General features: G+C 55.8%; 1 protein-coding gene and 1 non-coding gene across 9 annotated transcripts in view; both read right to left on the bottom strand.

Moving 5' to 3' along the window:
- On the bottom strand, positions 1-1,135 carry LOC114215143 (uncharacterized). The gene is made up of 3 exons (XR_003610545.2): positions 1,039-1,135; positions 401-957; positions 1-285 (listed from the first exon to the last, which is right to left on the bottom strand). It is a non-coding gene; the product is annotated as an uncharacterized LOC114215143 (transcript).
- A 1,293-nt stretch (positions 1,136-2,428) lies between these two features.
- Positions 2,429-13,531, bottom strand: part of AMBRA1 (autophagy and beclin 1 regulator 1) — a 171,660-nt gene continuing 160,557 nt past the window's right edge. For 7 of the 8 annotated variants that reach the window (XM_028111350.2, XM_028111349.2, XM_088017907.1 and 4 more), the window contains 3 exons: positions 11,107-11,199; positions 9,624-9,817; positions 2,429-4,007 (listed from right to left, as the gene is read on the bottom strand). In XM_028111350.2, the coding sequence (XP_027967151.2) occupies positions 3,511-4,007; positions 9,624-9,817; positions 11,107-11,199 (784 nt within the window). In that variant the 3' untranslated portion in view covers positions 2,429-3,510. Of the gene's footprint in view, positions 4,008-9,623; positions 9,818-11,106; positions 11,200-13,531 lie in introns of those variants that run through there. The other variant, XR_015766670.1, reaches the window with a different exon arrangement.

The following is a 13,531-nucleotide window of genomic DNA, read 5'->3' as shown; positions in this document are numbered from 1 at the left end:
GTTGCGGGGCTTTTGGTGTGGAGTTCTCCATGCTGAATGAGGAAGAGGTCTTCCGGTGCTCCCCAGGGAAGCTGGAAGTGGCTGTTTACGCTTAGAGTGAAAAGCCATCGTCCTTTATGTGAATGATCTGGTCTCCCATGAGCCTCATAACCAAGGAGGAGAGAAGATATTGTTCTTGCCCCCGCTTCACAGATGAAGAAAGGGGCTCAGTTGGTTCATATGACAGTCAGGTAACAGTCCTGCCCTTGTTCCACTTTGCCATAAATCCAGGAGAGGGTGGTGTTCCTAGGAAGGTAGAATTGTGGTGTGTGTGTGTGTGTGTGTGTGTGTGTGTGTGTGTGTGTGTGTGTGTGTGTGTGTGTGTGTAATGGCGGGGGGGGGGGGGAGGCCAGATACTTACAAAGTCACACAGGAAACAAGCCAGGCCAAGGACTGGAGGCCACAGAAATCAGAAATGTCTCCAACCACTGCCTTGAGTTCTTCCAGAAACCGTCAGGCGAAGTTGCTCCAGTTTCCCTGAAACCCTTACCATGTGGTAGGGTTGACCCCCCCAATCCCAGACCCAACAGTGCAACTGTGGAGAGCTGAGTTGGGAACCGGGGGACCTGGTTTTGCCTTTGCTCTCTTCCTTTTGACTCAATTGGGTTCACAGACAACTTGCGTCTACAGAACTCCTCTGAACCGAATTGCTCATCTCCAAACGGGATTGCCAAGTTCTGCCCTGCTGACCCCACAACCTTGTTATTAACAGGCAAGGGGCCCTGAGGCTTTACTACTAGTAGGGGAGCTTCTATCCACCAGGCAAGGGCTTTCTAAAGGGAAGGGAAGGGAAGGGGTTGATGTGGAAACAGAAAAGTTTGACAGGTAGCTGCTGGGTTTATCCTTGGCTAGACGGGGCACAGGCAAGGCAGGCAGGACCAAATTTGGATCCTCTCATCCACAAGGCCTCTTCATACCCTGTTTTCCAAAATAACAGAGCAAGTTGGGTTCTCAGTTGGTTGTGTGGTCTGGGGTGGGGGTGGGGCGTAGTACTAGTACCTGTCTGGGAGGGCTTCTGCGATGAGGATCGAGATAGTACACATTGAGTCCTTGGCATGTGGTTTATACTCAACAAATTCATAGTCCATACTGTCAGACCAGGGAATTCTTCCTCTCCTGGGGGGTTGGGGGATGGGAGTATGTGGGTGGAGGGCAGGGACTGCAGTGGGGCAATCCTTCTGTCCTTCAATGAGTAGTTCAAATCCTACCTCTTCTAAGAAGCCTGGCCCTAACCACTCCAGTGCTGACCTAGAATGACTCGAAATTATAGAGTTCCAAGTAACTGTAAGAGGTTACATAATACAAGCCCTGTATCCTACTACAAGGGAAGAAAGTGGAGCAGAGAAAAGGCAGGTGGCTCGCCCAAGGTCACACAGCTGGCTGACGTATCTTTTAGTCCAGAACCCACTCTTATGTTCTAGAAAATTCTAGTGTTCGTAACTGTAATAGCTCTACACACTGTTTCATATTACTTGCTTGCCCTTTTGGTTTTGTCTCTGTTGGGACAGTAATTCTACAAGTCCCAGAGGATCTGGGAGAGTCGGGCACACAAGAGATAGTCAAGAAATAGCTGATGCTGGGGCACCTGTGTGGCTCAGTAGGTTGAGCGTCTGCGTTTGGTTCAGGTCATGATCCCAGGGTCCCGGAATCGAACCCAGCCGAGCAGGGAGCCTGCTTCTCCCTCTCCCTTTGCCCGCCTCCCCAACTCATGCTCGCTCTCTAATAAATAAAATCTTTTAAAAAAGAAAAAAGAAACAGCTGTTGCCGGCAAAAATCCCTGGGGTGGCTCTGTTTTTCTTGTACACTTCTGTAAGAGTTGGGGCAAATATCCTCCCACGTTCTAACTGGCTTGAAACTCCAAGTGGCCAAGGCCCACAACTACGGCAGGCCCTTTAGCCACTGTGCTAAGGACACAAAGTAAAGGGGAACCTGAGCAGCCACAAATGGCATCTTAGAGGGATGCCTGTAGACAAGACCAAGCTCCCTGCCTGGCCAGCCCAGACACCCATGATGGGTGGTTTCCGGGGACCAGAGAGGATCCAGCAGCTTTTTGGCCAGTCCCAGTCACATCTTCATTCCAGACCCACAGTCCTGGGTAGGAAGCAATCAGGATGGGTGACTTTCCGTCGTTCTTACCTACCCACCTGTCACTGTTAAGGCTGCCCCAATCCTTAGCAGGCCCGGGGGAAGCAGGAGGTGGTGGGGTACAGAGACCCAGCACATGTGGCAGCCCGTACCTGACTGCTTTCTTCTGCTGAGGCGACAAACAGGGCTCCCCACATAGAACAGCAGCACCAGAAACAGTGCCTGACAGAACCCGAGCCCGCTTAGTTCAATGGCCCCCCCCACCCCCCCCATCCTCCATGGAAACAAACAGAGAGGAGCCTGGTGAGGGGCATGTCATCATTTTAATGATGTAGATCTTTGGTGTTTCCCTCATTAGCAGTCAGACTATCCCCTCTCCTCCCACCACAATGTTTCTATGATGAGTTACAAACAGAAAAGAAATCACATTTTCATACTAAAAACAAAATAATCAGAGCCTTGATTTCTCCACTAGAAACTACACGTACAGTTCAAGATTCCACATGCAACATCTTAAGTCACAGACTGAGACCTCACACTCTGACCTGGAGTCTCATCCCCTACCCCAGCCTGGGGCTGGCTTTGGCCTGGGCTCACGTAATACTGCCACCCACAGGTGCTGCTCTGAGGGCCAGGGAGCGGGCAGGGGGAGAGGAGCTTGGTGGACAAGCCCCGGGGGCTGGCCAGCCTACACCCCCCACTCCTGAGTGAGGACCTGCCCACCGTCCCTTGACCCCATCCTGTATCAGGTGAGCAGGCTGCTCCCTTGGCTCCATGGTTGTTCCCCAACAGTAAGTGCAGGAAGTCCCTGTCTTCAGGAATCTGGGAGCCTGGCCTGACCCCTGGCTGTGGTCTCTGTGGGGTAAGATGATAAAGAGAGGCTGAAGCTCCGGAAGGCTCAGAGACAGAGGCGGTTCCTGGGGCCCAGGCTGCTCCTCCTGCTCTTGGGCTCCTAGCGGCCCCGCCCGTGCCACAGGGCCCAGGGCAAAGCCACCCCAGCGGCCACTGTCCCTGATGGTTTGGCCCCGATCTGGAAGACAGTTCACCCTTCTGGGGCTCTCTGCCCAGGGCTGAGTCTCTTCAGCCATGTTTCTAGGAGAAAGGGGGGTTCATGGCAGGGATACCCACTTCCTCCTCCATTCACACGGAGCACAGTAGTATGGCTCCCCTGGGCTCCAGATCCTGGAAGGTTCTAGTCCCGAGGCAAGCCCTGCCCATTCGACTGCCTCATACCCACTGCCTCTGACTTCACTCGACACCCCCCCCACCCTGCTCCTGTTCCCTGATGCAGCCCGCAGCTCTTCCGTGCGTACAGTTCCCAGTCAGCTGTGAGGTCCGGTTTCTGCTCAGCGGTTCGAGGGGGAGCACCAGTGCACACATGGGTCTCTACCTGTTCCGTGGCTCCCTGCTGGGGCCTGCAGCTTCCCCCCGGCCGCTGCCACCGCCATCAGCAAGGTGATTGTTACTGGTCAGGTCGCAGTGCAGGGCTGGTCCTTCGGTGCCGGGGAGGGGGAGAGGGGCGGGGACCGGGGAGGAAGGTGGCAGGGGCGGCTGGGGCGGCTCCTGCCTGGGGGCACCAGGCTGGTCCCAGGAGGCTGTCCGGGGGCTCAAGCCCCGCTCTGCCAGCTGCCCGGGCTCCGGGAGCAGTCCCCGAGAGGCGGAGGGCCGGGGTGAGGCCGCGCGGGCGGCCACGGGCTCAGCGCCGGTCTGGGAGCCGCGGTGGATGCGGTGGCTGACGATGATGCTGTTGCCGAAGCCGCCCATGGAGGCCATGGTGGTGCTCTGCTCCCGCTGCACCACGGCCGTCATGCCCCCTTCCGCCATCAGCCGCTGGATCCTGCTGAGGGCGTCTTCCCCACTCGCACCGGACTCCAAGCCCTCGCCTGGAAGGTAGGGAGCACAGGACAGAGAGGATTCACGGCTGACCGGGGCCACTGAGGCAGGCAGGCCACCGTGAGGAGGAGCTGGGGGATTCTCTGCCAAAAGCAGAAACAAGAAGAGTCCAACTCCCTCTTTCGGAGGATCAGAGACTTGAAAGCTAGACAAGATCCCCAAATGGTCATAATTCCCATTTCTGTTCTACTGGTGGGGAAACTGAGGCTGGGGATGGCATGAGGTAGCCACTCAGCCAGTTAAGAGGCAGAGCTGGACCAGAAGGTGGGCACTGGGCACAAGTGGCGGGCTAGTCACTACATGAATGAAGGTGGCTGGGGTGGACGCAGAGGGCTTGCTTTGTCTGCCCTTTCCCTGGGTAACTGTGAGACCTGGCCGGGAGAGAGGGCGTGCTGCCTGGTGTGTGGAAAGAGAGGGTAAGCTACAGCGTGTGGCCCAAAGGCAAATAGCCTGCTCTGCGTCATTTTAAAGCTGTGCTGTCTTCCCTCGGTGTTGGTCTGTTTACTTCCCAAAAGCCCATGAGGAAGACTGAGTTTCTAACTGTTCCCTAGAAGGCATTCTGTCTCCTCTCTTCCCTCTTTCCGAAACCACCAGCTTTCCCAAGCTGTTTCCCATTTACTGTTCTCCTTGGGTTGGGCTGGATGCCTGATACCCTCATCCTTCCCTGGAGACAGCCAACTGCCCGGGCCTGAGGCTTCAGCCCACATCTCTAGGGAGGGAGAGAAGTTTCCGTTCCTTCCCCAAAGGCCTGGACATTCCCACTCCCCTTGTGGGGGAGCAGAGGAGGCTCTGGTTCAAATCCGTTCTGTGCTCACTAGCTGTGTGACCTTGGATGAGTCCCTTAACGTCCACCTTGCACAGTGGGCTGGGCCGAGGAAATGGGGTAATGGGCACGGTGGGCACTTGGCGACGGCTGTGGTGACTAACCTAGGGCCTGGGAGTGGGGCTCCGTCCTGAGGGACCCTCCCTCCACCTGTGCTCAGCCCCCTGGCTGACCCAAGCCTGTGGGCAACTACGATCAAGACCCCCCGGGGCTGCCAGGGCTGCCACTACCTATCAATTTATTTCCTTCGGCTACTTGCTGGCCAGTTTGGGATTTTGCAGATTTGGGGGCGCTGATGGTGAGGGTTTTTCTTTTTTTGGGCACTTATTGTCAACAGCTATTTTTGTAAGACTTTTTTTGCTCCCTCCCTGTCCAGTCCCTTTTCTCTGCTTGCCTTGTTAGAGCTGGATTTCCAGCCAGCCAGTTCCACAGCTTCGCGGTGGCTAAGGCCCCATTAGATCTTTCCCTCCTTGTTAGTGCATGGCAGCCTCACGCCATGGGTCTTCGTCAGATGCTTCTCTTCAGCACTAAGCAGTGGGGACTCGGCCTGAGCTTTCACTTACGTGCCCGCGGTTTGCGTTTCTCCCCTTTTCTCCCCATCAATGCTCCCCATCCTCCCCCAACCCCCTAAGGCGGCTGGCCCTTCCCTGCTTCCCCCTCAGACAGCTCAGCGCCAACTCCCAGGACAAAAGAAAAGACTCTGAAGGGCTCTTAGCACTTCTCTCAGGGGGCAAAGCCTTCCAACAGTGGGGCAGAGGGTAAGAGGAAAGGTCACCCAGGGCCTCGGGGCCAGCACAGCTCCTATCCTGTGAGCCCAAAGGGCTGCCTGGGGAGGCCCCCTGGGGACCTCTCTGTGCTCACTGCCACCCCCACTGCTTTCCAAGAACTCTGTGCACTGAGGGCCTTCCCAGCTGGGTCTGGGATGTGTGGAGGGCTGGCCCGAGGCCTGCTGGCGTTGTCGCTCACCGTGCTGGGCTCTGTGCCTAGTGAACTATCAGCTCTTTTCACAAAGCTCACTTCCAGGGGCAGGACAGGGCTGCCTTGGGGCCCTAAGGGCGGTGCCACAGCCAGGTCCCCCGAAAGGTCCTGCTGCCCTTTCCCGCTGCACCCGTGGCTCTGGCCTTGGCCATGTCTCCACCACGACTGTGGATGTATTTCGTGACTGGGCTTCTTGCTTATCACTTCCCTTTCCACCCAGCCTCCACGCTGCTGCTATTACCGTTCTAATTAAGCTCAGATTCACTGAGTTCTAGTTAAGTCCCTAATCTGTTTAAAACCCAGAAGCTCTAAGGGCCCTCAAAGTTATCAAGATGCCTTAGCACGACATTTAAGGGCCTTCCGGTCAGGTCCTAGCCACTTCCCTGACCATCCTCCCTTCCTGCACCAATGATCTTACCAAAGCCAACGGGGCACTGCTGTGTGCCTGCCTGCCCCTACTCACACACACTGGGGACATCCTGGGAATGTCAAGGTCAATGTGAATACCACCCCTCCCACCTGGCCTTCTGTGGACCCCAGCTGGGAGTGGCTGCTCCCTCCCTGAGCCCTCGCAGTGCCCCACACCTCTGTGTGTGTCATCTGTGGCTGTGGTATGTCCCTCCTGGGCTGCAGGTCCCTGCAGGCCTCAGAGTAAGTTTTCTCTATCTTTGGGTCCGGTGGCTAATGCGTGGTCTTGCCCTTGGTGTCCATCTGTCACATGAACGTGTGGCTGAATGAAAGGGCTCCCAGGCTGACTCCAGGTGCTCCAGACTCAAGGTAGTCTGTGAAACCTGGTCACACGTCACCCTCTGCTGTGCGGGAAGTGCTTAAGTGTTGGTTCCCTTTCTGGGCTTGCTTTCGAAGGAGAAGACAATGCTCTCATCTCTGAAGCTGCTTCTCTCTGCGATACCTTTGGATTCCTGGTGCCTAACACAGTATCAGTCATGAAGTGCTCAAAAGAGACCAGACGGAAGAAGTTAAGCTGTGCCCGTGGCCGGCTTCCTCATGGCTAGTGCACACAGCTGTGAGCTAAGCTTCTCTCTCGGGGACTCCAAGCCAAGGCTAAGAGCCACTGGAAGCAGCTAGCACATTCTGCAAGAAGAAAACACACTGGAGCCTGAGGGAAAAGGCAGCTATGGCTGGGGATCCAAGCTACTAGCTCTAGGAGCAGTGGTGGCCACAGAGGTTAATTCTGCTGTCTCCTTCCCTAGCCAAAGCATTTCTTTTTGCCTTTGAAAAATGGGAAATTGAGTTAGTGTTGACAGGACATCTTTTCCTTGGCAAGTTCTAAGGTACTTTCTGAGTGCGAAGGCCAGGATGGGATCAGCAAGTTCCCATAATGCCCTGTAACTGCATTTAATTCTGGGGTTTTCGCTGCCCAGAAGAGGGAAGCCAGGCTGAGTGGAAGGGAAAGGAGGAGCTGCCCTTCCTGCCCTCGGGGGACCAGCTAGCCTTCCAGCCCCTCGCTTTCCACCTTTGCTGTTCCCTGGCCCCGGGCCCAGGCTACTGCAGCAGGGCTCTCATCTCCACCAGACAAGGAAAGGCCCAGGCAACCTTTCTCCAGCGGTCAGAGACAGACAGGAGGGAACACAGCCAAGCTCAGGGGTAGGCCTTTGCCTTCACTCAATCCATCCATTCCACAAACTTCCTGAGTGCCTACTGTATGCTGGGCAGGCACTGTATCAGTGTGGGGAGCAAAGAGCGAGCCCAGGGAACGCTCCCCTCCATTTCCGAGGGACAGGGTAGAGAAGCTTTGAAGGTGGACAAGCTAAAAAGCTGGTAACTGGGGCGCCTGGGTGGCTCAGTTGGTTAAGCGACTGCCTTCAGCTCAGGTCATGATCTCAGGGTCCTGGGATCGAGCCCCGCTGATACCAGGCTCCCTGCTCGGCGGGAAGCCTGCTTCTCCCTCTGACCCTCCCCCTGCTCGTGTTCTCTCTCTTGCTGTCTCTCTCTCTCTGTCAATTAAATAATAAATAAATAAAATCTTTAAAAAGCTGACAACTTGCAAACTTCCCCCATGGAAGGCTCTTCCTGGAAGTCCTAGAAAGAGCTGAAGAGACTTTAATCCAATCTTTAGAGAGTCAGAAAATGAAGAATGGCCTGGAAACCCTTCTGTGCTGACTGACAGGGAAAGGGCTAAGGAAGGGACAGCCCCAGAACGTTAGTCAGGGCCGTCTCCCCCACTAATCCACCTGGGCCTCTGGTGTGTAGGGGTACAAGGCAGTACCCGCCCTGGCCCCACCTTCTAGCTAGGCCCAGGAAAAGGGTCAGCTAACTTCACTAAGGGTTTCCTCTACATGTTCCTGCAGCTGTGGCCATCAGTTTGCCAACACGGAGAGAGGAGCAGGGGTGAGAGTGGAGGCAGCGGTGTGCGGAGCTGCGACGCCTGCCTGCCGGATGGGGAAGGTGGGCCAGAGAGCCTGTCTGCACCCAAGGAGACTCTTGCTTCCCCAGTCCCCTGCCTTGCTACCAGAGTGGCAGGAGTGGCTGGTGGTGCAGTGGGGAAAGCACCTCAGAACAAGGCTCCTGGCGCCAGGAGAGATGAAGCTGGCCAGTGACATACCTCCCCACCACCCACACCTTTCCTCTTCTGTCTGCGTGAGGGGCTTTCTGAAAGGGACAGGGGCGCTGAGAAGGGCTGGGGTGCAGAGCTCCAGGCAAAGGTCACGGGGCCCCAGACCGACACAAGCGAGCTACCTGAGCCCACCCTGCCCGCACTCCAGCGCCGGACGGCTGTACCTGCCGCAGAGCGCCTCTGGCCTCTGAACAGCTCCGCCTCCGCCACCTGCTCTCCTCTGGGGTGAGGAGACACGATGGCAATGAGGTGCTGGCCTCTGGAACTGGCCACAACCAACAAAGAGTCATGGGCCTCAGATGGGGATGTGGCCTGGGCCCAAAAAATGGACTCAATTTTTAAAAAATCTCCGTTCACGGTGGTGAGAGGGACAGCACCCTGCGCGGGGCTCCAGGATGGAAAGCTGCTCCCTGGGAGACACAGGCAGATCTGTTACTCTGCTTCCCACACACCACAGCTCTTCCTTCTGTGGCCGTTTTTTGAGCAAATGGCTCAACACAGACCCAAAGCATGTGTGTCTGGCTGGAGGCTGCCTTGTCTGAAGCTCCGACCGGCAAGGGGGCTGGGGCAGGGGTAAGGAGAGTGACTGGGTGAGAACAGCCTGCTTAGCACAGCTGCCGACAGACTCCAAAGTGGCTCAAGCTCTACCACTGGGAAGTGCTAACTGGTTCTCAGAAGTGTGAGGCCAGCACAGAGCCAGGGCTGAAGCTGGCTGAGCCACACCTGAGGAAGGTGAAGGAAGGGGCTGCTGGTGCGCTGGCCGCAGCCAGAACGGCAAGGAGCCATGGGTGTAACCACGGCTCGACAATCTACCCTGTGGGCCAGCCCCGAAGCCCAGGCCCTGCGTGCTCGTCCCAGAACAAGAGCCTGCGGCACCGAGTCTCTCTCGCAGGCTCTTCCATATCTAGGCCACTTCCTGTGTGCTCTCTCTGGAAGAACAGCCTGGATCCTCCAAGTTTTACAGAAGAGGGCGGTCCGGGTATTGGTGGGAGCTGAGCAGAGCTGTACGAGCAGCTCAGCCTGCTGGGAACAGTGAGCCAGATCAGGGAAATGCTGTTCCTGCCTGAGGAGGCGCCTCACGCCACCAGGGGAGCGTTCCCAGGCAGGTAAGAGGATACTCCTTCGGAGAGGGGCGGGTCCTTTCTCAGCACCACCTGTCTCTGCGGAGGGACCAGGAGGGGTGAGAGGACCCCCAGTCGTAGTTCCCCTCTAGAATTATGTGACTCTTACCTTCCCCAGGACCCAAAGCCGCTGTCCCCGGCTCCTGTAGCTCCCTCTCTGTCTGCGTTTCGGCATTCTGCAGCTGAAGGGCCAGAGTCTGGGTGCCCTGAGATGTCACGGAGGTGGCAGGGTTCCGGGGCTGCAGCCCAATGGCGTTCATCAGACCCATGTCTCTGTCTGTCCTCCACGCAGCTCTGCTAGTTCTAGGGGGAGGGAGGCAGACGGAAGTCGGGCAGGGCTTGGGACAGCACGCCTCCCAGAGTCCCACCTGTTCCCCACCGACCCTCAGGGCACAGCCCCCTGGAGCAGAGCCCACAGGCTCCAAAGACAAGCCCTGTGCTCCCGCGGCTCCCTCCCGATTGCAGGTCATGCCTCTGGATCAGGCCAAGCTCTGGGACAATGAGAAGAGCCTAGAGAACCACCCAAGTCTGCAAACCAGCTAGTTCTGTCACTCCCTTAAACAGCGAGTGTCTTTCTGGGGAGGGAGAGGTGGCTGATCTTAAGACTTATTTACATTCAGGAAGCCACCCGCTGACATCCGTGGGACAAAGGGTGAGCAGCAGCAGCAGCAGCAGGACCTTTCCTCTTAGCTTTTCCCTCCCTCTAACTATATGCTGACAGGATTCCAGTTTAAATTCTTGGAATCTTCCCTGGCTCTCCACTTTGGAGGAAAAGCCCTTCTGGGCTCCTTCAGGGCCTTCCCGCAGCAGGCCCTTGAAGGCAGGCAGCACAAGCTGACCTGGGAGCAAGGCCCAGGCCCAAAGCTGGCAGCCCTCTTCCCTTGGGCATTTCCCCAGGCGCGCCGGCCCCTTGGGAGAGCTGGGGCTGGCAGCAGAGGGAGCCGAGGACTTCCGTGACAGACACCAGCCACTCCTTTCTACCTGCTTCTGGGGACTGTTCCTCTAGCTGTGCCCTGTAATTCCTCTAGGAAGCAGCGATTGCCTAAGGTGTATTATTGACCCAGCACTTTTTGTGAGAATGTTCCAGTCTTCGTTAATAAATTAAGTGATAAGAGGGTCGGTACCAGGTACTCTCTGGCCCCTGGGGAGGGTTTGTCCCTGGGCTATAGCTCTGAGCAGCTTGGTCCCTGAGGCCCTGGTCACCTGCAGCATTGTCCACAGATTCTCCTTGGGCCACAAGCACACTTCTTGGGGACAGCATCCCTCCCTAGTGCTCTGTCTTCTCTCCTAACCCCAGTGTGCCCAGATACCATGGCCAGGATGGGAAAGGGCCACAGGATGTCCTAGTTTGTTCTCAATCAAGACTCTAAGAGCAGAGGTTTTGTTCTCTTCCTCAGCCATAGAATGCTTTTCTCAAATAAAACTGCAAAAGCTCAATGCATGAAGCAGATCAAAGAGGAGCTGCTGTGGCTGAGGAGAGGCACCCAGAGAGCCCAGAGCAGTACGAGGGCGCTGCTTGAGAGCCCATCCAAAACAGGAGGAAGGGACAGGCCTCCCTCCTGCAGCTGTGCCCTCCTCCTTCCCAAACTCACCCAGGCCTTTCACTGCTCCTGCTGCTGGAGTGGACCGTGAAGACAGTCTCGTTTAGCTGGTCCCAGTAGTACTCAACACCAGAGTTTAAGGCCCTGAAAATCAGTTGGGAAGGGTGGAGGAGAAAAGGTGGAGAGCATTAGAGAGAGAAGGGCCAGAACTCCTCCCACCTCCTGGGCTCTGTGGACTGTGGCCCAGCAGCCCTCTTCAGTCTCTCCTGGGGTGGAGCTGACACCAGGACGCTCAGTACTGGAGCAATGCGGACGACTCTCCAACAGCCCAAATGCCTGTAGTGGTGGGTTTTTAGCCTCTTCCTTCCTCTGGACAATGCCTAACAAGCTCCTCCTTGGACCTGAGAGATAGCTAAAGAATAGCCACCCTATCTGTAGGCAGTGGGTTAAGTGTTCTTCAGACATAAAGAAAGGAGCTAAGATGGTAAATGAGAGGCTGGGGAGGCCCTGGAGAGACAGCGTGCCATAGGCAGCCCCACCTAAAGTCTGGGCTTCGTGCTCCGAAACCGAGAAAGCACAGGCTCTTGCCACTGGGTCTTCCCTGCTGCCATGGGGCAGGCAGGAAGGAAAATGAGGCACCTTACCATTCTTAGTTCTCCCACTGCCAACCCTGCCTTGCTTCCTCCTTTCCCTGTAATGGACCATTAAGCCGTTTCTTCTAATCTCCCACGGGCACCGCTACCAGAAGGGAAGCAGTGGCTTCTCGTGTTTCTATAATGACCTACAAAGCCACCCCAGGCAGCAATCCTGTTACAGAGACTGCTTTGCTTTTAAGGATTCCTTCCTGGAAGAGGTGTTACCTAGCAGTCACTGTGGCTGAGGGTGGGGTGCGGGTGGTGAAGGTGGGGACACGAGATGGGGAAGAAGTGTCTGAGCCCATCAGAACTCTGGTGTCCCTGGGGCGTCTGGCTGGCTCAATCAGTAGAACATGGGACTCTTGATCTCGGGGTCATGAGTCTGAGGCCCACACTGAGCACAGACCTCACTTGAAAACAAAACAAGGGCACCTGGGTGGCTCAGTCGTTAAGCGTCTGCCTTCGGCTCAGGTCATGGTCCCAGGGTCCTGGGATCGAGCCCCGCATCGGGCTCCCTGCTCCGTGGGAAGCCTGCTTCTCCCTCTCCCACTCCCCCTGCTTGTGTTCCCTCTCTCGCTGCGTCTCTCTGTGTCAAATAAATAAATAAAATCTTAAAAAAAAAAAACACAAAAAAACCCCAAAACAAAACTCTGGTGTCCCTCTGGAGACTGAAAGAGATACTCAAAACAGCCGGCTTGGCTCCTAAATGGAAGGGGGCATGCACACGTGCTTGAAGAACCATATTCCCCCCAATCCAAATATTGGAGGCCTATCCCCCAGTGTGACTGTAGCTGGAGAGAGGGTCTTCAGGAGGTAATTAAGGTTCAGTGAGGCCATAAGGGTGGGACTGGAATCCAAAAGGACTGTGGCTTTATAAGAAGAGTATAAAAGTGGGGTGCCTGGCTGGCTCAGTCAGTGGAACATGCAACTCTTGATCTTGAGGTTGAGCCCCGTGTTGGGTGTAGAGATTATTTAAAAAAAAAATTTTTTTTTAAAGATTTTATTTATTTGACACAGAGAGAGACAGTGAGAGAGGGAACACAAGCAGGGGGAGTGGGAGAGGGAGAAGCAGGCTTCCCGCTGAGCAGGGAGCCCGATGCGGGGCTTGATCCCAGGATTCTGGGATCATGACCTGAGCTGAAGGCAGATGCTTAACGACTGAGCCACCCAGGTGCCCCTATTTAAAAATTCTATTTAAAAATAAAATCTAAGAAGAAGAAGAGTAAGAAAGAGATCTCTCGCTTTCTCCACCATGTGAGGACAGAGGAAGACAGCCCTCACCGGAACCCAACCCTGCTGGCTCCTCATCTCAGACTTCCAGCCTCCAACTGTGAGGAAATAAATTTCTGTTAAGATCCCCCAGTCTGTGGTGTTCTGTAATGACTGCTCGAGCTAAGACAAGCTCTGACAAAAGCCAACTTTTTAACCTAGAGGCTTCGGCCATCTTCCTTTAATGGCAGAACTTCTTCAACAAAGAGCAGAGAAATCAAAGCCAGTGGGTCATGAGGGAAAGGCCAGCTGTGGCGGGGGGGGGGGGGAGAGAGTGAAGTCAGGATTAGCCAGGACGGGCACCGGACAGGGCCTGGCTGACGAGGGACCACGTGTCAGGAGGGTGAAGGGGAACAGGGCTGTGAATTCGAGGTGAAGGGGAACAGGCCTAGGCCGGAACGCCTCATCTGTCTCTCGAGGGTCATGAAGATTCTGGGGACTGGACTTCACCTGAGAGCACACAAGCGCCTTTGGAGGGAAAGAGCCACAGCCAAGCACAGGTGCTCTTCCTTCCCTGTCTGGTCTAACCGCTCTTGGCTACGAAGGGCCCGCAGGCCTGTGGATTTGGTGTG

Source organism: Eumetopias jubatus, unplaced genomic scaffold (genome assembly GCF_037043125.1).
Source record: "Eumetopias jubatus isolate StellerSeaLion01/CBP00866 unplaced genomic scaffold, mEumJub1_p1.0 scaffold_13, whole genome shotgun sequence".
NCBI classification, from domain to species: Eukaryota; Metazoa; Chordata; class Mammalia; order Carnivora; family Otariidae; genus Eumetopias; species Eumetopias jubatus.
The sequence above is the reverse complement of the archived record's forward strand: the minus strand, read 5'-3'. Positions and strand labels throughout refer to the sequence as shown.